This window comes from Panthera pardus, unplaced genomic scaffold, assembly GCF_024362965.1.
Source record: "Panthera pardus isolate Hobbes unplaced genomic scaffold, ASM2436296v1 HiC_scaffold_21, whole genome shotgun sequence".
Taxonomy (NCBI): Eukaryota; Metazoa; Chordata; class Mammalia; order Carnivora; family Felidae; genus Panthera; species Panthera pardus.
The window spans coordinates 6,646,088-6,673,867 of NW_026526777.1; the positions used below are offsets into that span (position 1 = coordinate 6,646,088).

The 27,780-nt window shown below is 43.6% G+C and overlaps 1 protein-coding gene across 5 annotated transcripts in view; it reads left to right on the forward strand.

Moving 5' to 3' along the window:
* UAP1 (UDP-N-acetylglucosamine pyrophosphorylase 1) overlaps positions 1–27,780 on the forward strand; it is a 40,652-nt gene that overhangs the window by 4,974 nt on the left and 7,898 nt on the right. For 3 of the 5 annotated variants that reach the window (XM_019465750.2, XM_053908939.1, XM_019465749.2), the window contains exons 2-9: positions 3,243–3,572; positions 13,897–14,101; positions 16,396–16,571; positions 18,410–18,582; positions 22,938–23,131; positions 24,050–24,190; positions 25,252–25,440; positions 26,548–26,598. In XM_019465750.2, the coding sequence (XP_019321295.1) occupies positions 3,293–3,572; positions 13,897–14,101; positions 16,396–16,571; positions 18,410–18,582; positions 22,938–23,131; positions 24,050–24,190; positions 25,252–25,440; positions 26,548–26,598 (1,409 nt within the window). In that variant the 5' untranslated portion in view covers positions 3,243–3,292. The remainder of the gene's footprint in view (positions 1–3,242; positions 3,573–13,896; positions 14,102–16,395; positions 16,572–18,409; positions 18,583–22,937; positions 23,132–24,049; positions 24,191–25,251; positions 25,441–26,547; positions 26,599–27,780) is intronic. The other 2 variants (XM_019465751.2, XM_019465752.2) reach the window with 2 other exon arrangements.

The window sequence follows — 27,780 nt, forward strand, 5'->3', positions numbered from 1 at the left end:
GTCTAATTTGAAGTTGATTTTATAAGAAGAATCAGGAAGCCAGTCTTTCGGTTCACTTTGAGAGGGCACCTTATTTAAAGAAAAAATTATAGAGGCTGTGTGCCTGTCTTCTTTGGGATGATAATACCTTTCCTGAATTTATTCTGGAGTGGGCACTGGCTACTGAGAATTTTCTGGTTTGGGTTAACATGCTCAATACCGATTGCCAATACCAATGACTTTTTATGTAATAATGCTTTTTAAATTGACGTCTTTACTCATCCTATGAAGTTCCTCATCTCCCTGTCCTGTGCATTTTCTTTCTGCGTGCTGTTGGTTTGTGAACTCTTTTCTGCAAAGTGAGATGTCAGAACATCAGTTGTGTCTGTATTTCTGAATAAAATACAAATAATGTACTCTCTCTCTCTCTCACTATTCCCCTCTTTTACACACACACGCGTGCGCGCGCACACACACACACACACACACGCTCACAGTCTCTCCTGAGAGGCCATATAGCATAACGGTTAAGAGTGTGAATTTAAGAATCAGGTTGTCAGGGTTTGAATCTGGGCTCAATCACTTCACTAATTTGGGACCTCAGGCAAGTTATCTCTGTGGCACGGTACTTCCTCTGTAAAGTAATCCCAGTAGCTGTACCGTAGCATTGTTTTGAGGGTTAACTGCATAAGCATCTGGAAAGCAATTAGTATTGTACCATCATAAGTGCTATGCGAGCGGTAGGCGGTGTGATCGGCACCTCAGGGAACCCTACTGGAGGTTGTCTTCATCTGAGTTTGTAAATGGTGTTTGGTTTAAGAGTCCTGATGAGATAGATTCTGTCATTAATCCAGGTGAGGCCCAGGGACATTAAGTAACTCAGCGGAACTCCAGAATATTGCTCTGAACTACCATGTATGTTACCTACCACTGTTCTAAAGGTAGAAGATAGTGGGCTGTTTCTTCGGTACCTGTCTTTCCCGTCCTTCACTTCTAAGCAGTTGTAAGGGTGTGATGATTCTCTACAGCAACCCTCAAAGTTTTCCCCTTTCCACTTATTTCCTTTGCAACTAGTCTGGTTCAGATCTTTGGCCTTCTATCCCTGTGATTGTCTTTGAACTTGTTTTCCCGCTTCTCGTTGTCCCTCCTTACCATCTATTTTATGCTATTGCTCTTTCTCTAAAGTATGGTGACACTGCCCTTTGAGTAATCCATTGTCGGCATCTTGTTACTGTTAGGTCTAAATCCCTTTGCTTCGGTTGAGGCTTTCGTGGTTTAGCCCTGCCCTCCATCACTTCCCATCATTCTGCAGAAAGCTCCAGCTTCTTTACTGCTCTGTCACACATGCCTGTCCTGCTCGCTTTCTCATCTGTAATCTGCTCGAGCCCTTGAGATACAGCTGATCATGCGTCCTTTGTGAACTCTTTCTAGACAATGCCTGCCTTCTCTTGCATTTATCTGTAGTAGGCAAGTAGACTAAATATTTCCTCTTCCTCTGGTTTTGTTTAGTACTACGCACTTTAACATTTTGTTTTATATATATTACATGGTCTTATCTGTTGATATGTGTGCATTGCTTGTCCCTTTAGGGTTCAATTCTTAGTAGAGAAATTCTCTAGAAGTTGTTATTGAAATAAAACGTATTTTTCATGATTATAGGTCGTCCCATCTTGAATTTTGTTATGTTCTGAATACAACAGAATCATTTCCATCATTATTGCAAAAAGGAGAACAGTTGGTGTATTAAGAAGTCAGGTGTTCTTTCAGTGGGAGCTCATGGTCAGGGGCAACTGAGTGGGCTAGTCAGAGTGTGTACCCTGGAATTAGACCGCCTGGGCTCATATCCCTGCTCTGCCTGTTGGCCCTGTTGTGTTGCCTCTCTGTGCCTCAGTCTCCTCCCTGGTAAAGTAATCAAGATAACAGTACCTGTGTTGTATAGCTGGCAAAAATCAAATGAGACCACATAGGTAAAGTTCTTAGTGCAGTACTTGGCATGTAATACTAATGATTATTGTCTTCCAAGTTTTTCATTTATTTTTATTTAAACACATTTTAATTCCAGTATAGTTAACATTCAGTGTTGTATTAGTTTCAGGCGTGCGATATGATTCAATAATTCTGTACTCATCATGTGCTCATCATGACAAGGGCACTCCTTTTTTTCCCCCTTAAGTTTATTTATTTATTTTGAAAGAGGTAGAACGAACAGGGGAGGAGCAGAGAGAGAGGGGGACAGAGGATCTGAGGTGGGCTCTGAGCTGACAGTAGAGACCCACTGAGGGACTCAAACTCATGAGCCACGAGATCATGACCTGAGCCGAAGTCACATGCTTAACCGACTGAGCCACCCAGGCGTCCCACAACGAGTGCCCTCCTTAATCCCCATCACCTATTTCATCCATCCCCTCACCCCTCTCCCCTCTGGTAACCATCAGTTTGTTCTCTTCAGTTAAGAAAGAGCCTGTTTCTTGGTTTGTGTGTGTCTCTTTTTTTCCCCTTTGCTTGTTTGTTTTGTTTCTTAAATTGCACATATGAGTGAGATCATATGATATTTGTTTTTCTCTGCCTGACTGATTTGGCTTAGTGTTACACTCTCTAGCTCCATCCATGTTGTTGCAAATGGCTGAATAACGTTTCATTATATATACTTATGTATACGCGCACGCCCCACCACACCTTTATCCATTCATCTGTGGATGGACGCTTGAGCTGCTTCCATAATTTGGCTGTTGTAGGTAATGCTACAGTAAACATAAGGGTGCATGTATCCCTTTGAATTAGTGGCTTTGTATTTTTTGGGTAAATACCCGGAAGTGTGATTATTGGGCCATAGGGTAGTTGTATTTTATCTTTTTGAGGAACCTCCGTACTGTTTCCACAGTGGCTGCACCAGTTTGCATTCCCACCGACAGTGCACAAGGAAGGGGAACCCTCAGCCTCACCGACACTTGTGTTTCTTGTGTTTTCTGTTTTAGCCATTGTGACTGGTGTGAGGTGGTATCTCACTGTACTTTTGATTTGCGTTCCCTGATGTTGAGTGCTGCCGAGCATCTTTTCGCGTGTCTCTTGGCCATCTGGATGTCTTCTTTGGAGAAATGTTTGTTTACCTCTTTACAAGTTGGATCTGTCACAAATCTTGTGAGGGAAAGGCAGAAGTTAACTTCTTTAATATCAAGTGTTCTTTAATGTACTTATTTGCAGTAGGAAAAGCTCTGGTTTTGAGGTTGGACTTTGACCTGCTGTTGATTCCTCTTTTCTTGTAGGTTTACAGGCCCAGAGATTATACCTCTGTCTTCACCACCACCAGAGCATTATGAATGTTAATGATCTCAAAGTCAGGTTGTCCAAAGCTGGACAGGAACACCTGCTACAGTTCTGGAATGAGCTGGATGAAGCCCAACAGGTAGAACTTTATGCAGAGCTCCAGGCCATGAACTTTGAGGAGCTGAACTTCTTTTTCCAGAAGGCCATTGAAGGATTTAACCAGTCGTCTCAGCAAGAGAAAATGGATGCCCGCATGGAGCCTGTCCCTCGAGAGGTGTTGGGCAGTGCCACCAGGGACCAAGATCGGCTGCAAGCCTGGGAGAGTGAAGGTATGGGCATGGAATGTTCATTTTAGAGTTTGTAATGAGGGGCGCCTGGGGGGGCTCAGTTGGTTAAGCGTCCGACTCTTGATTTCAGCTCAGGTTGTGATCTCACGGTTTGTGAGTTCGAACCCCTCGTGGAGCTCTGTGCTGGCAGCATGGAGCCTGCTTGGGATTTTCTCTCTGTCCCTCTCTCTCTGCCCTCTCCTGCTGTCTTTCTCTCTCAAACATAAATAAACATAAATAAATACATTAAGTAAGTTTGTAATGAGCTACACCGGCGGTATTAAAGTAGCCGGATCATGTAATTATTATTTGGACTCTCCTCTTCCCTTCAACCAGGTGACTGATCAGAAAGTGACAGATGATGTTGCCCAGACTTCTGCAGCGTCATCCCCACCCCCCTTCTCATTGCTGTTCCCCGGTCTTCTCATTCAAGTGTTGATGTGCCTCTAGTCTCTTTGCTCATTTCCATGCTTCTACATTTCCCATCCTGAAGTACAAGTTAAATGTTTCAGTTTATGCTGGCTTACTCTAAAAACCTTCCCTAGCCCGTGTTTCCAGCCTGGTCTCCTGTACTTCCATCCATGCCTCCTGTCCCACACATCTTAGCTGGACCAAATAATTCACCTCTCCCTGAACGTTATGTCTTTCCTGCTCTTTGCTTGCGCTTCTAAAAAGAAGCACCTTGGACCGGCCTCTGCCCCTTCTCTGTGTGGCCGGATCACCTTGAAAGGCCATCTCCCCGAGCTGTGCTGTGCAGTGTGGTGGCTCTGCCGTGTGGACAACGTGTCCTCATTCTTTAAGGTTCCTTGATCATGACTTCTTCTTCAGCGAGCCATGTTGGAGTTCCTTGTTTGTGTTTCGCTTTGCTTCCGTTCTTTCTTAGATTACGAGCTGTTTATGTCTGTCTTCGACGTTACATAGTAGACTCCTAAAGAACAGCCCGTGTCCTCCTTGCCCGTGTACGTCGCACTGCATTTAGAACGGGGTTTTGCAGTCACACGTTGGTTGATAAATGTTGCATCGTCTCAGTGTTTCTTCTCCTAAAGTGTATCATAACGTCTGTCCCCATAGCTAGTTCTACTTCTGCCTTTCAGAATGGCAGAATAGCCGAAGTGTACCATTTTTGGTGGAGTTAAGCGCTGTGGTTTTTGTAGGCCGCTGCCCCTCTGTGAGTAAGAGTTGTCTACGTGGTACAGCTCGGCCCTCGAGTGTTTGTACATGCTCCTTGTCAAACCTCGTTTCCTCAACTCTGGAATGAACAGATGGGGCTGATACTTTTTTTTCCTTTTTAAAAAATGTTACTTTATTGCAAAAAAAAATATGAAAATAACAGAAACACTGCAGAGAAATTGCCCTAAATCTTATCAAATCTATTTTTATTTGCTCACATTGCCACCTAGTACTTGATTATATGTATATTTACTTTTATAGATGTGTAATAATATTGTAGATACAGTCTTGTAGTCTGTACTTGTACCATACTGTTGCTATTAAAAAAATTTTTTTTAATGTTTATTTTTTTGAGATAGATCGACAGAGAGAGAGAGAGAGCGAGAGAGAGAGAGCAAGCAAGCAGGGGAGAGGCAGAGAGAGAGGGAGACACAGAATCTGAATCAGGCTCCAGGCTCCAGGCTCCGAGCTGTCAGCACAGAGCCTGACTCGGGGCTCGAACTCACGAACCGCGAGTTCCTGACCTGAGCTGCCATTGGACGCTTAACTGACTGAGCCACCCAGGCACCCCTATTTTGTCTTGCGTTCTTTGGCATTCCCTGCCCCCACAAAAAAGAAAGATGATTGCCATCATCAACCTCTGTATACCTCTCCATATCTTTCTCTGGGCATACACATTCACTGATTTCCAAACTGTGTTTGGAAGGGGTTCCACTGCTGGGGAGACTTCTCATGTGGCGGGGGGGGGGGGGGGGGGGGGGATGGATACTAAGCAGCTTGGTCTCTAACGCCTTCATCTCCCCACTAAGAGCAGTTCTCCTTTGACATGTTTTATGTATTTGATCTTTACACGAAGTTTTATTTAAAAAATCCTGAAATAATTGGGTGATCTCTAGGAGGTGCCCTTTTAGATCTGAAGTGCTTGGTGTTGGCTAACCTCTCTTCTTAGAATCGGGCTCTGCCACTAAGCTGTGAGAGAGTCACTTCCTGGTGGATCCTTCTGAGTGGGGAGCTGTAGTGATCCTCTGGCCCTTACCAACCCTGGGCTCATTAATCCTCTGCTTCCATCCCCGGGTTTCAAAAAGGCTACTACAACGGAGCGGAAGTCACGCGGGGCTCTTTATACCCTCAGGTATCCCAGCTGCCTAGATTTCTCCTTGTGATTTTACGCGGATGAAGTCTTCCAAGTAACTTTTATGGAAAAGCCAGAGCTTTGACTTTATGTAATAGGGACCATGGGCAGCGATCAAAGCCTCCTATAACTGGAGTCTTCTTTTTGATCTTTTTGCTGGAATCCGTGGGACTAGTAGTCTACACGTATGACTTTCCATTTAAACTGAAATCTGGAACTATTGCAACCAACTACACTACAAGCAAGTACAAAACTGCCTTTTGGCTGACTGTCAAGGGAACGATACTTATTTGTGGTTTAAACAGTAGGGGTGAAGAAGGAGACTTTGTCACTCTTCATTCACTAGCCAGAAACTTCCACGTGTGTGCAAATTGATCACAAAGTAAAGTTTTTGCAGTAAGTTACCAAGGGGAAGAGATTGATTGCCATTGGGGAGATTCTAATCATTATGTTTCAGATAGGAGGAAGATCCTGGCGGTTGTATCAAAGACAATGCCCCCTGCTTCCCCTCCTTAGGATGGGGGAGATTAAAGCATTGTACAGTGTTTTCAGAATGTCTGGTGGTTACTGACACGAAAATGGACATTTTCACACCTAGGGCGGAAAATTATTTCTGAAGGATCGATACATAAGTGACCACTGTGCTTTTTGTTGAAGAGAGATCGGATTCTAATTTAATTCTTTTTTTTTAGGATTTTATTTTTAAATTATCTCTACACCCAGTGTGAGGTTCGAACTTAGAATCCTGAGATCAAGAGCTCCAGGAGCGCCTGGGTGGCTCAGTCTGTTAAGTGTCCGACTTTGGCTTGGGTCACGATCTTGCAGATTGTGGGTTCGAGCCCTATGTCGGGCTCTGTGCTGACAGCTCAGAGCCTGGAGCCTGCTTTGGATTCTGGGTCTCCCTCTCTCTCTGCCCCTCCCCCGCTCATTCTCTCTCTCTCTCTCTCTCTCTCTCTCAAAAATAAACATTAAAAAAAAAAAAAAGAGTCACATGCTCTACTGACTGAGCCAGCCAGGCACCCCTTTAATTCTTTTTTTTTTTTTTTTTTAACGTTTATTCATTTTTGAGAGAGAGCATGTGAACAGGGGAGGAACGGGGGTGGGGGACGAAGGATCTGAAGCGGGCTGTGAGCTGACAGCAGTGAGCCCAGCACTCACGAACCATGAGGCCATGACCTGAGCTGAAGTCAGACACTCAACTGACTGAACCATCCAGGTGCCCCCCTTTAATTTAATTCTTAAGGCGTTCTGGCCAGTTGTAGAAAATGGAATGTAGAGGAGTAACTGAAAAATTTCTATTTTACAAAGCTGAGATCTGGAGAGAGAAGTAATTAGAAACTTCTATGAGAATGTCATTTTAGTAAAGCTACGTTGAGAAAATATGTTTGCTTGATTAAAAGAATCATCTTTATCAAAGAAATGTGTGCTTATACCGAGCACAAAATAGTCTTCCACTTTTATAATAGCCTATTAATATCTAATATTAGCCTCTTTTGCCTGTGAGACATTTATAAAATTAATCTGAATGGTGCTTCTCTACTGTAGCACTGTGGTAGAAAAGTAAGTGGACTGTTTAGAAAAAATATATTCATAACATTACCTCCTATGTTTTCTGGAATCTAGTGCAGTGATACTATCAGTAGATTTGTTTTATTTTAAAAGTAACACGTACCGGGGCACCTGGGTCGTTCAGTCAGTTAAGCGGCTGACTCGTGATTTCATCTCAGGTCATAATCTCACGGTCCATGAGATCAAGCCCCACGTAGGGCTCTGCCCTGGCAGCATGGAGCCTGCTTGGGATTGTCTCTCTGTTCCTCCCCAGCTTTTGCACTCTTTTTCTCTCAAAACAAATAAATAAACATTAAAAAGACTAAAAGCAACATGCTTATTTTAGAGAAATTGGAAAAATAAGTAAAAATTATAAAGAAAAAATATAAATCTCTGCCATCCCACAAGTCAGAGAGAAATACTCACTAGTATTATTTGATTGTATTTTCTTATATACACACACACATTGGGATTATGGTTTGTGTATAATTTTGTGGCTTGTTTATGAATTTGTCATGAAAAGTTTCAAGCATATTTTGAAACAAATATTTAGAGATGAAAACTGTATGATGAACTCTCACATATGTATCACCTTGTTTAATACCAAAATTTTGCTACTCTTCCATCATCTATCTCTCCTTTTCTTTTTCTTTGCTGTAATACTTTAAGAGAAATCTCAAACATCATGTTATTTTTACCCTAATTGAGTTCAGTATTCATCTCTGTGTATACGGATATTCTACTCACGATGCTATTATTATTCCTAATGAGATTCACAATAATCCTCCAGTACCTAAAACTGGTTCAAATAGCGGTTTCCCTTATTAGTCTGCTTTTTGTACTTGACATTTTTGGGAAATGGTTAATCTCCCAAGTAATAGTTTTACTATTCTGAAAAGTTAAAGACTTAAAATATCTTTTCGAGTAACATTCTTGGATAGTCTTCCTTTATTTCCCCTTGTCAAATAGCCTGTTTACCTGACTCATCGTCCTGGGAGTGCTGACATTTTAGATGGAAAGTTCTGGCAGGTGCTGTGCCTCGCCTGCACCTGTGCTGTCCTCCTTGTTTCGGGCGTGTGCCCAAGTCAGAGTGTGTGAGAGGAACTAGTCCAAGCCGGAAGTTATCCAGGAAGCGTTTGACCTATTTCAGGCCGCTGTTCACCCTTCTCTTTGTTTCTTTTTTTTTTTTTTTTTTTTTTTCAACGTTTATTTATTTTTGGGACAGAGAGAGACAGAGCATGAACGGGGGAGGGACAGAGAGAGGGAGACACAGAATCGGAAACAGGCTCCAGGCTCTGAGCCATCAGCCCAGAGCCTGACGCGGGGCTCGAACTCACGGACCGTGAGATCGTGACCTGGCTGAAGTCGGACGCTTAACCGACTGCGCCACCCAGGCGCCCCTCTTTGTTTCTTATAAATGTTATCAGGAAAAGTTCTCAGGCCGTTGGGCCTATGACACCTGACTCTCCAAGGAGAGAGATGTCGTCCAGCCCTGGAAACTGCTCGTTCAGGCTTGATTTTCTTTTTTTTAAACCTCTGATTTGGTCTATAATAGGTCCCCTCTGTGGGAAAGTCATTAAATGCCCTGCAGTAGAAGGATGGAGAGATGATACAGGGCTGTACTTTCTCCTTTTTTTTTCTATATTTCTGCAGAAGAAGTTTGGGGATAGAAGCTCATAATTTCCTAATTGTCACATGGGTTAAGTACATTAATAATTAACATTTTTCCGATAGGTGCCCCGGTGCCCACGTAAAATTTATGCTGTGACAAAAACAGTTGGAAATCAAGTATTCTTGCCACGTAACTAAACAGCTTACCTAATTTTATTGGCCTGCTTAATTTCAAGCAGTATTTTATCTGTCATTGTAAGACAGATACTAATTTATGTGTTACACACTTAAAAAAATTTTTTTTAACGTTTATTTATTATTGAGAGTGAGAGACAGAGCATGAGCAGGGGAGGGGCAGAGATGAGGAGACACAGAATCGGAAGCAGGCTCCAGGCTCTGAGCTGTCAGCACGGAACCTGACGCGGGGCTCGAACTCACGAACCACGAGATCATGCCCTGAGCCGAAGTTGGATGCTTAACCGACTGAGCCACCCAGGCGCCCCATCCACACTTTTTAAACATTGCACTTTTATTGCAGTGACGCAGCTGAGGTGGAGGAGGGCTTCAGCCAGCGAACGCACGATCTGATACTGCTCTCAGCATCTGTAGCTGCGTTTGGTTCTTAAAATGCAGCTGGTCTACGGGCTTCTTTCTGTCCTCACGTTTTTCTCTGCTCATCAGTGAGATGCATAAGCAGGAAGAGGTTAAGGCAGAAACCTGTTTATTGTCAGTACGTGTGGATTGTGTTGTAACTCATTGGAATAGCTGTGGTCCCACGGAGATGAGACTTGAACGTGGATCCGCCCACAGTCGTACACCCCACGGGCATAATCTCCGTGCTGCTATTCGGTCACGGTGATGGGATGGGTAATCAGGTCCGCAGACGGGAAAAAGATTGAAGAAAGCATGGCAGGCTGGGGCTTAGGAAGCATGTATTTGAATAAAGAAGGAGGCCACTGTGAGCTGCTGGGTAGAGAGCTGTAAAACTGAAAACTTTGGAGAACTGGAATGAAGCAGTGCTTCAGGGAACTCATCCAGGGAAGAGAAAAGTGTAGACCGTGATACTGTGATAACTGGTTAGAGCCTGTGGAAAGCACTGGTTGGTGTTGGGTGGTCATCAGGTGACCTGAGCTGGGACATGAGGCTGGGACTTGGGGCTGGCTCCGGGAGCAGTCTCTTACCATTCATGGGCAAGGTGGCTGAGGGAGATAATTGACCTTGGGACCGAAGGTAAAAGAAAGACATCAGAAAGGAGGACTAGAGCCACATTAACAATGAAACAACTTCAAACACATGTGCTCCGTGGAGAAAATAAATGCGACAAAGAGAACAAAGGCCTCTGTGTCCACAATATTTATCTGGGACTTTTTTTGAAGATGTTTAGAAATATTTCTGATTCTGACACCTTTGGAGGTATGTGAGGGTTCCGACAGACCAAAGTTACTTATCTGCAGTTCTGAAATGGTGCAAAGCCTGGTTTGCAGCAAAACCAAACTTGAACAGACATGAAACTTTTTTTTTCAACATTTATTTTTGAGAGACAGAGACAGAGTGTGAGCAGGGGTGGGGCAGAGAGAAATGGAGACACAGAATCTGAAGCAGGCCCTGGGCTCTGAGCTGTCAGCACAGAGCCCGATGCAGAGCTTGAACCCACGAACCGTGAAATCATGACTTGAGCCAAAGTCGGACGCTTGACTGACTGAGCCACCCAGGCGCCCCGAACAGACACAAAACTATTGATGAACTTTATTTATCCCACTTAATGGGATTACAGGGTCCAGTCTCAGATTTGCTGGAGGTAACATAGAATGTTGTGTATGTACTATATTTCATTTTCTACAGTTTGAAGAGTTCTGCCTTCTGAAGCAGATCTTTTTTTTTTTTTTTTTTTTTATTAATAAAGTTTATTTTTTTGAGAGAGAGAGAGAGCATGCACACATGTGTCAGAGAGAGAGGGAGAGAAAGAGAATCCCAAGCAGGCTCCAGTGCAGAGCCTGATGCGGGGCTCAAACCCTTGAAACGTGGGATCATGATCTGAGCTGAAGTCAAGAGTCAGCAAATCTGACCCACGGAATTAGGTGTAAGGGATTATGGCCCTGTATTTCGTTAAAATAATGCTTTTTGGGTCAGTGACAGCAGAATTAAATTTCTTCCCTAGAAACCGTGGTTTCTTTGATAGCTCAGGGAATAACCAAATGTAAAACCGTTTTCAAACCTGCCTTGTGTTGTCCCTGCTCCCTTCGGAATGCTTCACTTCATCTCAGTCTTTGTTACATTGGGGGCTGTGGTGCTTGCTTCAGGGGGACACAGATGTGGGATGCTGTTAGAGAGGTCAGTGTTTGGCAAATTTTGGAGAATGTGGGCTCGACCCTGCGGCTTTTCCTTGTGGGGTGGTAGGTAAGAGAGATTAAAAAAAAAAAAAAGTAGCACTTCTCATGAATTCAGTGGAAAAGAGAAGAAAGGGCGAGAAAGAGATAGGAAGGGAAGTTTACACCCTAAAAATTACGGCGCTGTAATGTATTTATCTGTTCGGTGTTTGGGTGTGAAGAGAGAGGCTGGGGGCAGTGTAGTGCGTGGTGAATAGGCCTGGGGTGAGGTTCCAAGCCTTATTCAGCTTTTCTAGTGTTGTGACCTTGGGCAAGACCTTTAATTTTTCTGAGCCTGTTATCTCTGACGTGGGGGAAATAAGACCTACCTCTTCGATTACGGTTACTAGTTAGGGTCTCATGTTACTCCAGATCTTATTAACAGACTCTGATAGGGTACAATGAAATGCCATGGAGAGTATAAAAAGACAGTTCTGGGGGCGCCTGGGTGGCTTAGTCGGCCCCTCCGACTTTGGTTCAGGTCACGATCTCCAGGTTCGTGAGTTGGAGCCCCGCATCTGGCTCTGTGCTGACAGCTTGGAGCCTGCTTCAGATTCTGTGTCTCCCTCTCTCTCTGCCCCTCCCCTGTTTGTGCTCTGTCTCCCTCTCTCTCAAAAGTAAACATTAAAAAAAAAAAAAAAAAAAAAGACAGTTCTGCCTCTGGGCAAGGAAGCAAGAGAGAAAATTAGGTCTCAGGTAGCTGAGGTTAGCTTCACATCAGAAGTGAAAATTATGGGGATATCCAATGTCCTTTCAAGTTTTTTGATAGCTGGATAGTTGCTGTATCCTATCCTTGGGTTATACGTATTTCCTACTGAAGATAGGTTGTAGAATTAGGACTGGGGAAAGTTTGGATTTTACAATGGATTTGTTTAGAATATTTCTTGACGTTCTTGATATACTAGCATATTAGCTTTCGGAAGGCCTCATTAATACATCAAAAGCGTAAAGGCAAAGTTGGTGAATCAGACAAACCTGTGTCACTAGGGATATAAAAATAATAATAATGGATGCTGGCTACCACTGCTTTCTCTGGGCCGGTGTGCAGTTCTGGGTAGTGACGAGCTTCGTGCACAGGTTTGAGGATTTTAAGGCAAGTGTGAGATTCAGAAAACAAGAACGAAACCCATCAACCGTTGCTTTATCTCATCTGGCATTTTCCGGCTTTTCTCGCTTCCCAGAGACCCAGCTTCTGTGTTGCCTCTCCCCATAAGCTCCTTTGCCTTGTGATGCTGACCTGGTCCGGGCTTCGCATAATGAGATGCCTCTTAGAAACCACAGAGGGCAAGATTTTGTTTTTGGTTTTTTTGTTTTAAATTCAAACCGAGAGCCTCTGTGGTTAGTAACATTTACAGTTTTACGTGTTTGCATTTGGATCTTAAATCCATCTTGAATTACTTTAATTCAGAGAATAATATTTTTATCCAGGCGTTATGTTTGGTTCTTACCTACTGCTGAGTATTCAGCTGATGAAGACCGACAGGCTTGCAGGCAACAGAACTAAATCATCAACAGAAAGACTCTGAGTTTCACATTCTTGTGAGCTGGTGTAGATGGCCCTTAAAAATCCCCCAACACGGGTGCATCTTAATCCATTCTGTTAATGAATGATTACATACAATCAAATGCACTAGTTGTAGGAGCTTTTGCCGTGTTTATACACTCATGTAACCTCCACCCCAGTCAAGATATAGAACATTTCCATCACCCCCCAGAGTCTCCTGCTGCCTTTTTGCAGCCAGATCCTCTAAGCTTTTTCAGTTGAGTTAGGTTGCAAACCCAGGTGTCCTGCCTTCTTGACCACCATACTGCCTTGCTTTCCTGCGGGTTTCTTTTCTGTACATTTACTGGAGGTTGGCGTGTCTGGTAAGTTTGCATGCTCATTGATGAATTAATTGTTTATTACTGATCGATTTATAGGGCTGGAGGTAATTTAGTACCATCATCATTTATCCTGAAGCCTGAGTATCTTCTTTTATCCTTTTTCTTGACTTGCCACATCTAATAAGCGGTCAGGTACTTGTAAGACCTTCTGTTGGGCTTTGCCTTGTGATGTTACTGGAAAAAAAATTTTTAACTCATTAAAGCATATTATTCATTATTTGGTGTCTGGTGAGTTCTATAATTAAAAAAAAAATTTTTTTTGGATGTATATTTATTTTTGAGAGAGACAGAGTGTGAGTGGGGGAGGGGCAGAGAAGAGGGAGACACGGAATCCGAAGCAGGCTCCAGGCTCTGAGCTGTCAGCACAGAGCCCGACGCGGAGCTCGAACTCATGAACTGTGAGATGATGACCTGAGCCACCCAGGTGCCCCCCGAGTTATACAATTTTTTAATAGTAAAAATGTTTTCATTAATAAGATAGCTATAGTTATTGATGATTATTTCTTGTTCTTTTTGCCTTAGGCAAATAGGGTGATTCTTTGCTGCTACTTTTTATATGAGTAATCCTAAATGCTGAATTATGGAGGTTTTGTGATACAAGTGTTTTCTTTTCTAGGACTTTTCCAGATTTCTCAGAACAAAGTGGCAGTTCTCCTTCTAGCTGGCGGGCAGGGGACGAGACTTGGTGTTGCATATCCCAAGGGAATGTATGATGTTGGTTTGCCGTCTCACAAGACGCTTTTTCAGATTCAGGCGGAGCGTATCCTGAAGCTTCAACAGTTAGCTGAAAAATACCATGGCAGCAAATGTATCATTCCATGGTAAGATATGCCTCATTAAGGGAGAGTGTGTGAACATATATCGGTCTATGATATTCAAAATACATGTAGACTTTATTCATAAGCAGACATGTTTCCTGTTACTAATGGTTTTCCCAGGAGCTGTAATTTACTGTCTAAAAGTAATCTGTAGTATAACTAGATAGATGATCACTGTAGCCTTAATGCACAGCATATATTCGCCTCCGACTTTTACATCCCTACCTGAGTACCTCTGGGGACTCATTGGGTTTTCTCAGTGTAGAAAAAGAAACTTGATACTGATTGGTAGTTTGACTATAAATTTCTTTAAAGAAATTTTTTTAATGTATTTTGTGTGTGTGAGAGAGAGCGAGAGAGAGCGAGCACGAGCAAGGGAGGGGCAGAGAGAGAGGGAGACACAGAATCGGAAGCAGGCTCCAGGCTCTGAGCTGGCAGCACAGAGCCCGACACGGGGCTCGAACCCACGAACTGTAAAATCATGACCTGACCCACAGTCAGATGCTTAAATGACTGAGCCACCCAGGTGCCCCGCTATGTATAAATTTCTAATTGAAAATCAGTTTCCCTCTGAAATTTGAAGGTCTTGTTCTGTTGTTTCCATCATTGTTGTTGACAGGTCCATTGCCATTCTGTTTCCCAGTCTCTCCCCGCACACACCCCCTGGCCAGCATCTAAGGTCTCTTCTTATCTATGGCATCTGAAATTTCATGATGATGAGATACGAGTCTATTTTTAGTCGCTGCTCTGGGCACTCCAGGAGTTCTCACAGTCTAGAAACCCCTATCCTTAAGTACCAGGCTATCTCGCTCTCCCCACAGCCCACCCTTCCCACACACACCAGCTGAAAGCCCCACTGATTTCTCTGCTGGGGGCCACGCTGGATCCCCAGGGCCTGCTGGTAAGCTGTGCTCTAGGGCTCACCCTGGCCAGTGTCGGTGTCCTGAGCACCAAGAGACTATGGGAAATTCTGCTCTGCTTTGTAAAAGTTTTTGATTTGGCTCTTAAATCTCTTTCCCAGAGCAGCTTTGGAAATACATTTTGAGGGGGAAACCAGCTGTGTGTTTGAGATCCCTCAAGTCCCTGATCTTGTTATTTTAGCCCCATGTGACCCAACCAAAGCTCTGTTGGTTTCTCTCTCCTTCCGCCTGGTCCACGCTGGAGTTCCTACCACTAGCCTGTATCCCAAGTCGGCAAATACCCCCAGGAAAAGGCAGCAGCTGCGTATCCTTACCCCTCTTGGAAAGATTCTCACTGTCTGGAATTTTAGTTCCCATCCATGTTGCTTCTGTAGCTCTGTGATGCCTTTAAAAATAGGCTGTTGGTAAATTTCCCAGCTTTGCTAGCTCTTCTCAACATGAGTATTGGCCATAAACTGTTTATTTCATCTTGATTCCTTCGGGGGGTTTTGCGGGACGTCTGTGTTCTGAGTGGCCGGTATTCTGTTTAAGGCCCTGGTTCCCGCCATCATGTTGGATTTTCTTCCCTCTTCTTCCTCACAGCTCAGGATCTCTGTGCTTTTCTGCTGCAGAGTGATTTAGCCACCTCTTTGTAGTCAGAGTTCAAAATACCCAGGATAATTTGTTAAGTAGACAGATATCTAGTATGGTGGGAAATTATACCATTTTCTTTATTCATTCAACAGATACTGCATACCTCCTTCTAGGTACTGGGGATAGATCAGCAACCAAAACGGACAAAAATCCCTCCTTATATGTATGTGGTTTACATTCTAGTAAGGGCAGGAGCTACTATAGTCACTAACTGTGGTTTTAGATAGGGTTTTTTCCTCCTTTGCCATACTAGCGGGGGTTGGATTTTTGTGAAAACAGAGAGTATATTTACACTTTTATGATTTTAAATGGAGGGTGAGCAGAGCCCAGATTACATTTCAAAACTTTAGTAAAAAGAACCATGAGAGATCATTACACTGTATTACATTTACCCTTTTCTCCCTATTTATTTACAATAGGAGTTTTAAATTTAGAATACACCTTTCACAGAGTTCTAAAATGTTTTTTTTAAGCCAGTTACAGGTTCTCTGTTGCAGGAGGTACGTGTAATATTGTCACATAGACGTATTTTACATGTAAAGGTTGATGAAATTACTGGAAGAAATTCCCCATGGGTAGCCGCTAATGCTCCCTTATCGAGGAAGAGGATGAAGGAGGTCAGAACAAAGAGACAGTGTGCTCAGTGATTTTTTTTTTTTTTTTAGCTTAGAAAATAGACAAGATTGAATTGTGCCCTGATTCACATGACCCTATGGCTTAGAAGGTCTACTTTTCTCTTGCAAGGTATATAATGACCAGTGGCAGAACAATGGAATCTACAAAGGAATTCTTCACAAAGCACAAGTACTTTGGTTTAAAAAAAGAGAATGTAATCTTTTTTCAGCAGGGAATGCTCCCTGCTATGAGTTTTGATGGGAAGATTATTTTGGAAGACAAGAACAAGGTTTCTATGGCTCCAGGTTTGTAAGCATGCTTACTTAAGGGTGACTGGAAATGGTAGTAACATAAGTCCTTCCATTTGGTTTTCTTCCTTTTTTTAAAAAACTTTTTAAAATGTGTATTCATTTTTGAGAGAGAGAGAGTGTGCGCACATGTGAGCCTGAGTGGGGGAGGGCAGAGAGAGAGGGAGACACAGAATCCGAAGCAGGCTCCGGGCTCCATGCTGTCAGCACAGAGCCTGATGTGGGGCTCGAACCCATGGGCCATGAAATCATGACCTGAGCTGAAGTCGGATGCTTAACCGACTGAGCCACCCAGGCACCCCAGTGATTTGGATTTAAAAAATCAATGTTTAATTCATATTTAAAATTGTATCCCCATTTGGTAATGATTTAAAAAAACTGAAAATACCAGCGGGTGACATGGTACACTTTCACAGTGTGAATGTCTGCCCGCGAGAGCAACTTGGGCAGCGTGTGGGGTACTCGGTGTCTTTACCCAGTGTTTTACATCAGCAGTGTTCGTGGCTACATTACTTCTCGTAGTGAAAGATTGGGAACCGTTTACTGTTTCATAAATAAGAGGTTAAAATGTAGTTTGTCGATAGTAATGGTTCTCAAACTGTCCTAAAACAACTGTGGAGGCCTAAATGACACAGAGAAGTAGTTTCAGGTTAACTTTCGATGGGAAGCGTGACGCTGCGCGCCCAGTATGGCTGGGCCACCGCTCTGAGCGCCTGCAGGTGGCGTGTGCCCGCTGCAGCCTGCTAGAGGATCCTAGACCCGTCGGCACGCTGCCAGTGTAGACACATGCAGCGACCCTGACTGTGATCCCCACTAGAAAAATAACCGTGTGGACAGATTCATATCTATGTGAATCTTTGCTTGGAGGAAAGGCTGAAAGGGGACAAATAATAGTGTTAACGGTGGTAGTCTCCAGCTATAGGCTTTTGTGTCATCTTAATGCTTTCTTTCCTTCTTAATTATGGAACACTTTATTTTTAAGTCCAATTAAAAGTTGTCCAATTAAAAAAGTTGTCCAATTAAAAAAATTTTTTTTTAATGTTTATTTATTTTTGAGAGAGAGAGAAAGAGCAGGGGAGGGGCAGAGAGAGAGGGAAACATAGAATCCAGAGCAGGCTCCAGGCTCTGAGCGGTCAGCACAGAGCCTGACGCGGGGCTCGAACCCACAAACCACGAGATCATGACCTGAGCCGAAGTTGGACGCTTAACTGACTGAACCACCCGGGTGCCCCGCAGTTGTCCAGTTTTTCAAGCTGAGGCTGCGAGTGTTGATGGAAGAAGTACATTAAAGCAGCACTAAAAATAGATGTGAAAGAAGAGGCTTTTACCTATATTTATTTTAAATCTGACCTTCATATTAACCTGGTTTCCTAATGAGTTATTTGGTATAATATGCTCATGTATTTTTATTTTTGAGATGGGGGAAATTGTCAGTGATGGCGCTGTAAACACAGAGCTAACTTGAATCGTACAAATATTAGCAACGCTTGAAATGTTATGAAATAATCATTACCTGATAAATAATTTTATATTTCCCAATGTATTATGGGCTAAATGGTTAAAAGGGCTGAGTTAAAAAGAGACGTATGGTCTTTGGGTTGCCTGGCCCTGCATTAACGTTACCCTCTCGGTTCTGCTAAATTACTTTCACAGTCATGTAGTGTAATATTTTGACACCCCCATTCTTCCTTACGGATACTTTTCTTGACACTGTGATGTAAAACTGCTTTTCAGAGCTCTTCACCCCAGTTTGACAGCATTAGCCCAGGTAACAGTTTGGCGGTACCTTCTGAATGGGTTTTGGTGTGCTACTAATGGGCTCTTTTATTTCCCAGATGGGAATGGTGGTCTTTATCGGGCACTTGCAGCCCAGAATATCGTGGAGGACATGGAACAGAGAGGCATTTGGAGCATTCACGTCTACTGTGTTGACAACATCCTGGTGAAAGTGGCAGACCCCCGGTTCATTGGCTTCTGCATCCAGAAAGGAGCAGATTGTGGTGCAAAGGTAACACCTTTCCCAACCGTAGCGAGGCTCCAGGTGGATTTGCTCTGTCAGGATGTATATTCCAGGACTCAGACTAGAATTATTAGGGTGATTGGAATATTTTCTCTCTCTCCAGTAACTAAATTATCCCCCACCTGCTTTTTCTCTTAAATTGGCAGCTTTTGATTCTAGAAATAATGTTCTGTGCTTGTGTGTGGATGATTTGTTAAGTACTGGGAAAGTGAATGATCATCACTAGGCCCGGGATGGATTCGTTAATATCAAGCTGTGTTTGGGGCGCCTGGGTGGCTCAGTCGGTTAAGTGTCCAACTTCGGCTCAGGTCATGATCTTACGCTTCGTGGGTTTGAGCCCCGTGTCGGGCTCTGTGCTGCCAGCTCAGAGCCTGGAGCCTGCTTCTGATTCTTTGTCTCCTTCTCTCTCTGCCCCTCCCCTACTTGCACCTTCTCTCTCTCTCTCTCTCTCAGAAATAAACAAAGTTTATAGAGAAGGGCAATGAAGGAGATTGTTAACTGCTTGACAGCCATCAACAGAACACACTAATATTAAGATAGACGGGGTGGGTGGGAAAAAGCGGGGAGGTCTGTATCGCCATGTGACAAGACTGGTCTTGCCATTTTCTTTTCAACATTGTTTTAGTTGCACAGATGATGATATAGGAGGCATGCTTATATGGCAGTGAACAAAACGTGTCGTGTTTCTAGGAAAAAATAGAGAACATGAAAACACTGCGAAAGATTTAAAAATATTAATACCAATACTTGTTTTCTGGAAATCTGTAAAAGTATCAGTTCTCACCAAATTAAAGTATAACACAATTTTGGTCAAAGTCCCAGTGAGACTATTTGGGGGACACTTAACAAAATGATCGTAAACTTTAGAAAAAACATGTAAATATGGCCAGGAAAATGCTGAGAGAAGGTGAGAAGGAGGGAGGAGGGTTGGAGACAGTCTACCAGGTATTAAAATGGGTTGTACATAAAAAAAAGGGAGTCCTGAAACCAGAGTAGAATGACAGGTTGATGGAACAGAGTAGAGCAGTCAGAAATCAATCCATGTACACGTAAGAATGCTGTATGTAAACACATGGCATTTCAGATCGGTGGGGGAAATGAATGAGATAACTGGCTGAAAATAAAGTAAAATCTCATCCTCAAAGCTCATACCAAAATCAGTTTCAAATGGATTACAAAGTTAAGTATAAAAAAAAACCCATAAAAATGTTAGAAGAAAAAAATACTGACATGAAGGGAAGACCTTTCTGCCAAAAGCAAAAGCTATATAAAACAGGCTTCTGACACAAACAGATTAGACTAGATATAAATTTGAAATATTTGGATTTAAAAAGCATGCCATAAAAAGCATATCGTAGCCTTGGTTTGAGATATTTTCTATTATAAAGATGTCATTTCTCTTAAAATTAATCTGTAAATCTAATGCAAAGCCATAAAAGCTGAAGTTTTAAATTTACCAGTGCGGGTTTAGAGAAATTAAACTGGTAGACCCCAGTAAGACTCTTCTAGACTCTGAAAATAGAAAGTTGGTTCTGTTATTTAAGACCTCTCTCTGTTTTAATACTGTATGAGTATCTGCACTGTATTGTAAATGGTTATTAAATTATAATAGAAACAGGGCATTTGAAGTAGCTGAGCCTTAAAAAAAAAAAAAAAAAACAAACTAGACTGTATTTCTGACTTTGCTCCGCTTGGTGTCACTCTTCCTTCTAAAACAGAAACTTTAATTTTGCTGCTCTGGGCTTCAGGTCAATTTAAATTCTATACGATCCGAGTGGCGAACCTGGAAAGAACCTCAGAGATCATCTCATCAGCCCCTTTGATCTCAGAAACGAGCACTCTGAGGCCCAGTTCTAAGTGAGCTCCAGGCTCAAGGTCATTCATCCCCATTCACAGAAACAGGATTAGAATTCACATTCCCCAACTCCTAGTTGTAGTATGCTATCACATTATAAAACCAAACTCTTAGGAGTGATTACGTTTTTGCCGACAGCTTAAAAACCTTGAAATTAGATGTACTACTATTTGTGAGTATACTGGTCACACAGAGATACAGGTGTAACCTGTCCCTCTTCACCACCTGTGGGTTCTCCAGGACTCTGAGTCCTCCCGCTTAGTTCTGTGTCTGGAACATAATGCAGAAGTCACTCAGTGAGTGACCACGTAGTCAGATGGACTACTCCGTTGTCAAATTGCGGTAAGACTGGGTGTATGTTAAAAACTTTTAGAGATGGCAGAAAGCCTTTATGTAATCTGCCCTCCCACCCTTTTTGTTTTAATTGAAAACCAAGATATCGAGATATATTTTTACGAACATCTGAATTAGGGAGTTATTCATAGTGTGGTAGTGGAATTCTTTTCATTACTTCTTTAAAAGGCTCCCGTCTTTGTGAATTCAGGAATTCAGTATTTTTCATGGAGTGAGAGCCTTGAGAAAAGACTTAGAGCGGTGGTTTGCAGAAGCCCAGCGCTAACCGGGCAGGAACCATTGTTAACTGGAGGTCGTCACTCTGTAGAGCAGTTGCTTGAGCTTTGAGCTTGAACTTGGAGCTTGGAGTGGTACTTCAAACTCAGCTTTTCAGGATTTCCCTTGGAGAAAGTCAAGCAAACTTCTTAATTTTGTGCTGTCTAACTTTCTGTGTAATGGAAACTGACCTTCCGTTTACGCAGTTTGCAAATGCATTCTTCTGTAATCTAGACTTTTGTAATATTTGGAGGGTCAAGAGTTGTCATAGAAGTACATCTTTCGCTGACAGATTAACTCTTGGGAACCGTAAAGTGTGAATGTGCTCAGGTTTGTTCTCTATGGCTGGTCGGAGTAGGGGCACACAGAGGTGACTGGAAAATCTAGTGTGTGTGTGTGTGTGTGTGTGTGTGTGTGTGTGTGTAGGTTTAAATGGGAGCGAGAGGACTCTATTCCAAATTCCGTGTCTAGTGAGACCCCCAGCTGTGGAGGTGGTGAGGGTGAGGGGTTGATAGATTAGAATTGCACATAGGCCTGTGATTGATGGAAATCATTTTGTTGTATGTTTCCCCCCAGTGTAATCCACTTCCTTGGTAGAAAATTGAACAGTGTGCTCCTTTCAGGGTGGCAAACAGTGAAACCACACAGCGGACTTCCGTGCCCGGTAGCCCTGCCTCACCGAGCTAGACTCTGTGCCTGTCGCTGTAATTGCTGTGTAAACGAAGTCCTCAATGGTGGCTTTGGTTGTCTGGAGGAGACTGCCGCTGGCCGGGTTTATTTTAAGAAATCAATTGCGGAGGAAAAGTTTTAACTTTATTGATGTGGATTTCATGTATGCTTAGGATAGACTTTTTAGTTTGGGGACAGATTTTTCAAACTGCTCCAAAGCATGCTGGATTGCTAGTTGAACAGGGCAGACAGCAGTATCTTTAAAACGTTCCCGTTGTTTGAATCTTCTGTCGGGTATTCATCTCATCTGAATCTTGATTTTATTTTAGCGTATCTCACACAGTGCTTAACGTAATTTTCTTCTGAACATTTCATTTAGGTCAGTGATGTGTTGGATTAGGGTGGTGGGGTATCAGAATCACTTGTGAGGGTTTTTTTTTCTTCTTAAATTACATATTCTACATTTCCCTGTGATTTAGGTATACACCTTTCTCTCAGCTCCCCCCAGCCTAGAGCCATTGATAGATGATCAAGTCACTGGTTTTCAAACTTTCTTTAAAGCATAGAATCAACTTCAGACAAAGTCTAACATGCAAAACAGATAAGTATTGGGCAGGCTTTTCTGATTGAAGTTGGAGCCAGATCCCAGTGACCTGCCTGCCTTGACGCCCCCTACCTCCTCGCCAACTCCTGGAAAAACAAGGAACATGCCGTATTCATGAATGAAAACAAAAGAAGCACCATTTTCAAATGAAATAATGATTCAGGCAATACGAAATGAGAGACCAAATGCCTTACGTTTGTATTAATGAATCCCAGAGAAATTTCATTTCATTTATTCTCAACCATTGAGTGTCGTTAAGGGTAAATTAATTAAAATAAGGTATTTGCGGGGAAGTAGACTCCTCATTTAATTATTCCCAGTCAAATGTGATTTCCTCTGGGCTCTGCGTGTGTGACGGCATTTCTCTTCCATGGTTTAGTTAGGTGATAAACAGGAAGGAGATAATTTACTTCATTTCCAGTTGGACAGTAGTCTGTCAAAGAATATAAAGATGGGTAGGTGGTGGACTGCAGTTAGAGATTCCTTTTGACTTAATGCCTTAAAGACAATGTAAGCAAGACTGTAGGTGTGGCTTTTGAAAATGGCAAATCTCCAATATCTCATTTGATCGTATTTCTTTTCCTGCTGCTGTCTTTCTTGGGGCAGGTGGTGGAGAAAACGAACCCTACGGAGCCCGTGGGAGTGGTTTGCCGAGTGGACGGAGTCTACCAGGTGGTGGAATATAGTGAGATCTCCCTGGCAACAGCTCAGAAACGAAGCTCGGACGGGCGACTGCTGTTCAATGCGGGGAACATTGCCAACCACTTCTTCACTGTCCCGTTTCTGAGAGATGTTGTCAAGTATGAGCAAGATAGATTCTTCTGTCATTACTCAGGAACTAAGTCACTTGAGAAGGAGGAAGACACCCAAGTCCTTATTCTGTGGAATTCATCTTCTCCCCTGAAGATCACCCTCATCAAGTGGAAATTTATCTCACATTGTTGTTGTTTTCACATGATAGGGTGCACATCTCTAGGAGCCTGTCTGCCCTGCGTCTAGGGCCTCAGAATTCCTGCTGGTGGACGCAGGTCATCTAGTGTTGAAAGGCTGCCCGCCCAATTTTAGCTGGCTCCCAGACTAGCATTCAGGAACCAGTAGGGAAAGGAACCGGAGACCTGGGTGGAAATCAGCGTGGTGGGATAAAAGCATAACATCAGAAGCTTCTTTAATCCATCGGTCTGTTAAGGGAAGGACCTTCTCACTGTCTGCTTCACGTGATAGCTTTTAGACATTCATGATGATGGTTTACTTCTCAAAAAGTTCCTGAGCTTTACTGTAGGGTATTGACTCCAGTTCCACAATATCTCCCATCCCACTCTGCGCTTTGTAGCTGTGTTAGTTGATTTGTCCATAACAACTGTCAATCCTCATCTTCCCATTCCACACTTCAGGGGCTCTCGGTTGGGAAAGTTGGGGCAAAGAACAGAACCTTTTTTGGAAGACATGGAAACTGGGAGAGACATTGGTGTGAGCTGTGGTGTGTGCTCTTTAACGTGGAGATCGTTACTGGATTCTTTTAAAACTAAGGAGGTGGATAGGGAAATCTGTTCACTTCATATTTAAACATGAACCGAAACTTCCCAGATGCGCTTCACTTTGACAGTCTTAGCAAGGTTGTGGGTGCATTTGTGCCTGAGTGTGATTATAGGATTTTCTGGCATTTTAACTTCGGAAAGTGATTACGTCTTTTTTTTTTTTTTTTTTTTTCCCCTACTCAGTATTTATGAACCTCAGTTGCAGCACCATGTGGCTCAAAAGAAGATTCCCTACGTGGATTCCCAGGGGCAGTTAATTAAGCCAGACAAACCAAATGGAATAAAGATGGAAAAATTCGTCTTTGACATCTTCCAGTTTGCAAAGTATGTTTTCAGCAGCACCAGTAAGATTAGCTACAGGTCTTGAAATGTTGCTTTTCACTCCGTTAGGCCAGGACGCTGTTTTCTGCAAACACTCGGGAGCATGTATGTGAGGGGTGGCGTTGTGGCTGTGAGTGTCCTGTCGAGACTCATTATCATTCTCTCAAAGCGCCAACCTGGGAGTATGATTTGAGTTGCCTGTATGTTTTCTTTCTTTCTTTTTTTTTTCTTTAATTTTAATGTTTATTTATTTTTGAGAGAGAGAGAGACAGAGCACGAGCGGGGGAGGGTCAGAGAGAGAGGGAGACACAGAATCTGAAACAGACTGCAGGCTCCGAGCCGTCAGCACAGAGCCCCACGCAGGGGCTCGAACTCGCGAACCGTGAGATCGTGACCTGAGCTGAAGCCGGACGCTCAGCCAACTGGGCCACCCAGGCGCCCCAACCTGTATGTTTTCTTTACACCCGTTAGTCTATTGTCTGACTCTCCTGCAAAATTGTTAAATTTTGTTAAAATTGTCACTTACTTTGGCTAAGAGACTGAAAGGTTGAGCTAGGGAATTGGCCCAGTTTGTGCGTAGGCTGTCTTACTGACCTCTAAGTACGTGTTTCGGAGAACATGACTTTAGATTCTATAGCTCTCCATCAGAGATCACATTCGAGGCTGAGGTATGTGGCTCCGAATTTGGCCAGTGTACAAATGCAGAAGACGAATTAGCTGTATAAGATTCATCTTCCCCTGTGGGCTTCTAAGGCATCTTTTTTCGCCTCCCCCCTTTCCCACCCCCAGAACAGATACTCATGGGTTTTGCATTAAGATTTCTGACCTTTCTGACTTAAGATGAAGTGTTTTGTAGTTTGGGGTGAAAATAATTTCTCATTTTTGCATTGGAGAAAAGAATTCCAGCTTTAGTCTAGGGACGAGCAGGATATCTTTCAGTGTTCGTCTGGAATCAGGTTAAGACCAGCTGTTGAGGACCAGGGCTTAGCTGTGTAGACGGATCACAGCTGTGTTTACAGTTTTAAACTTTGTGATAAAGTGGTTCCTGTATGGCTCCACTCCAGGAAGTTTGTGGTGTATGAAGTACTACGTGAAGATGAGTTTTCCCCGCTGAAGAACGCAGACAGTCAGAACGGGAAGGACAATCCTACCACCGCGCGACACGCCCTGCTGTCCCTTCATCACTGCTGGGTCCTCAACGCGGGGGGCCACTTCATAGACGAAAACGGCTCTCGCCTCCCAGCCATTCCTCGGTAAGTCAGTGTCTGATCTCGTGTGTGTGGACGCTTCCTGGACTTTGTCTCCTCGGGCCTTTCTCCTCTCCCTCTGACTGTTCCTAGATGTTTTTTCAAAAAGCATAGTATTGACGTGGGCAGTTCCCAGCGTATGGTGGCTTTTGCCCGTTACAAAGAGAGTGATAGCTTTTCTTCCCTTTAAAGAGGAATCACTTCTGAATCTCTCGTTTTGGATACGCGTTCACCACGTCCGTGTATGACTCTTGCTGAAGGGCGGTCAGGAGGGAATCCTGTTGGCATGCCATATGGGTAAAGCCCGCCGGGGGCACACTGCACCGCAGAGTGAGAGCACTGGTTGTTGCCACTCACGTGCCCGTGGCCTCACTACTTGTGCCATCTGTGAGACTCCCCACCTGCCACTTCCCGCCAGAGACCCGCCACCCACATGCGACCTATGAGATGTCGGCCCGCTGCCCCTCCGACCGCGACTCCTTCACGGTCACTGGGGGAGGTGCCGGGAAAGGAAGGGGGTGGCACTGGCATTCACTGATACTCAAACTTGAGAAATGTTTTGGGATTTAAAAGTTAGAAAAAAGAAGGCACTTTTAGCTATTTAAGTGTAAGAGAAAGCACTTTTAAGCTAACTCTTGAATTTTATGATCAAACCCTCACTGGCACCTAGAATTACCCCCTTCAAACTCATTTGATATTTGTGCACTTACGTACAAAACAGGCTGCCGTGTAATTTATGTTCGTAACGGATAAAATGGCCGGCTGCATGCTCAAAAGCGCTAGAATGCCTTGGGGAACATTAGAACATCCGCCAGCTGACTGGTCCGTGAGCGTGCTTTTACCAGCAGGGCCGGGGCTGGGCTGCGTCGCAGCCTGGAGCCACGTTCAGGCTCTGTCTCGTCAACAGGTTTGCTCTGTGGCCCGTCAGTTGTCCTTCATGCTTCGTCGCTGGCTGTTGAGTTTTTTTTTTTACCCCTTCCAATTTCTTTTGCCAAGTTTATAATTTACCATACATCGACATGCCTTTCAGTCAAGTATATTTTGCATTTCCACTTCATTGTTATTGTTTGGTTTGTTTTCCATTCCCATTAATGCTTATTTATTCCTACATAGCAGTGCTACAAATGGGAAGTCAGAGACCATCACAACTGATGTCAATCTCAAGTAAATATCCCAGCCTGCCCGCAGTGCATGGTGACGGGGCTGTGCTTCCCTCCATACTAACTGGCGTTTGTAGCTTTAGTGCTCTGCCCTTTGGTGGTCCGGGGCGGGTGGACGGTTGAAGCTTTGGTGGGGGTGTCCTGCGCTTACTTGGTGGCCGGGATCTGTCGGGATGACACTAACTCAGAGTCTCCGTGCATGCTGGCAGTGGGGAGCATGCTCTACTAGAGAATCTGACGTGGACGTTTGAGTCTGTAGTGACAGATCCACTAGTGATGGGTAAGGCCTTGGGCAAGTTCCAGGCCGGGAGAGCGAGTGGAGACCCCAGCATCAGCTAGATAAGAAGAGCATTCTGAAGAGGTGTCTCACTGAATTGGAGATGTGCTCTCAGTATAAAGCTAGCGGCCTCCGATGTGTCTGATGGCTCTTAACATAGAGAAAACTGTTCTTTTAGTGTTTTCTCATACTAACAGCTCCCTTCCGTGTATTAATTTTGTGTGTTAATTTTAGTCAGTTCTTATCCTGCGCCCAAAGAAAGAAGCTTTTTGTCTGAATGGCAGATAATTTGCAGCTAGAAGTAACACATATCCTCTCTCATCGGGGTATTGATGGCGTTTGCAAAAGCCATTATCCTTATAGCTAAAGAGGCAGTCTGGTGTTCTTGCTACGTCTGAAAAGTTATTTCGTTAGAAGTTTTAAGCGTCGAAGATACTTTGGGAAACGTACAGGGCGGAGGATCTGGAGATGAGAGTTCTCTCAGAAGTAGCCACGGATGGGGGGGATGCCTGGGTGGCTCAGTCGGTTGAGCGTCCGGCTTCGGCTCAGGTCATGATCTCACAGTCCGTGAGTTCGAGCCCCGCATTGGGCTCTGTGCTGATAGCTCGGAGTCTGCTCAGATTCTGTGTCTTCCTCTCTCTGACCCTCCCCCGTTCATGCTCTGTTTCTCTCTGTCTCAAAAATAAACAAACATTAAAAAAATTTTTTTAGAAAAGAAGTAGCCACAGGGATGTGATATCTTTTTCGTCCTTGTGATTGTTTTTCCTTTTTTTTTTCTGCCTGTGTCACTCACCTTTTCCCTATGGAGATGGGTCCCTGTCGGTGTCGGTGTCTCCTTGCCCGTAGACGAGGAAGTGGGATCACAGCTCTGGCTAGTTTCTTATAGGAACCAAAGGTGACTGTTGCCCT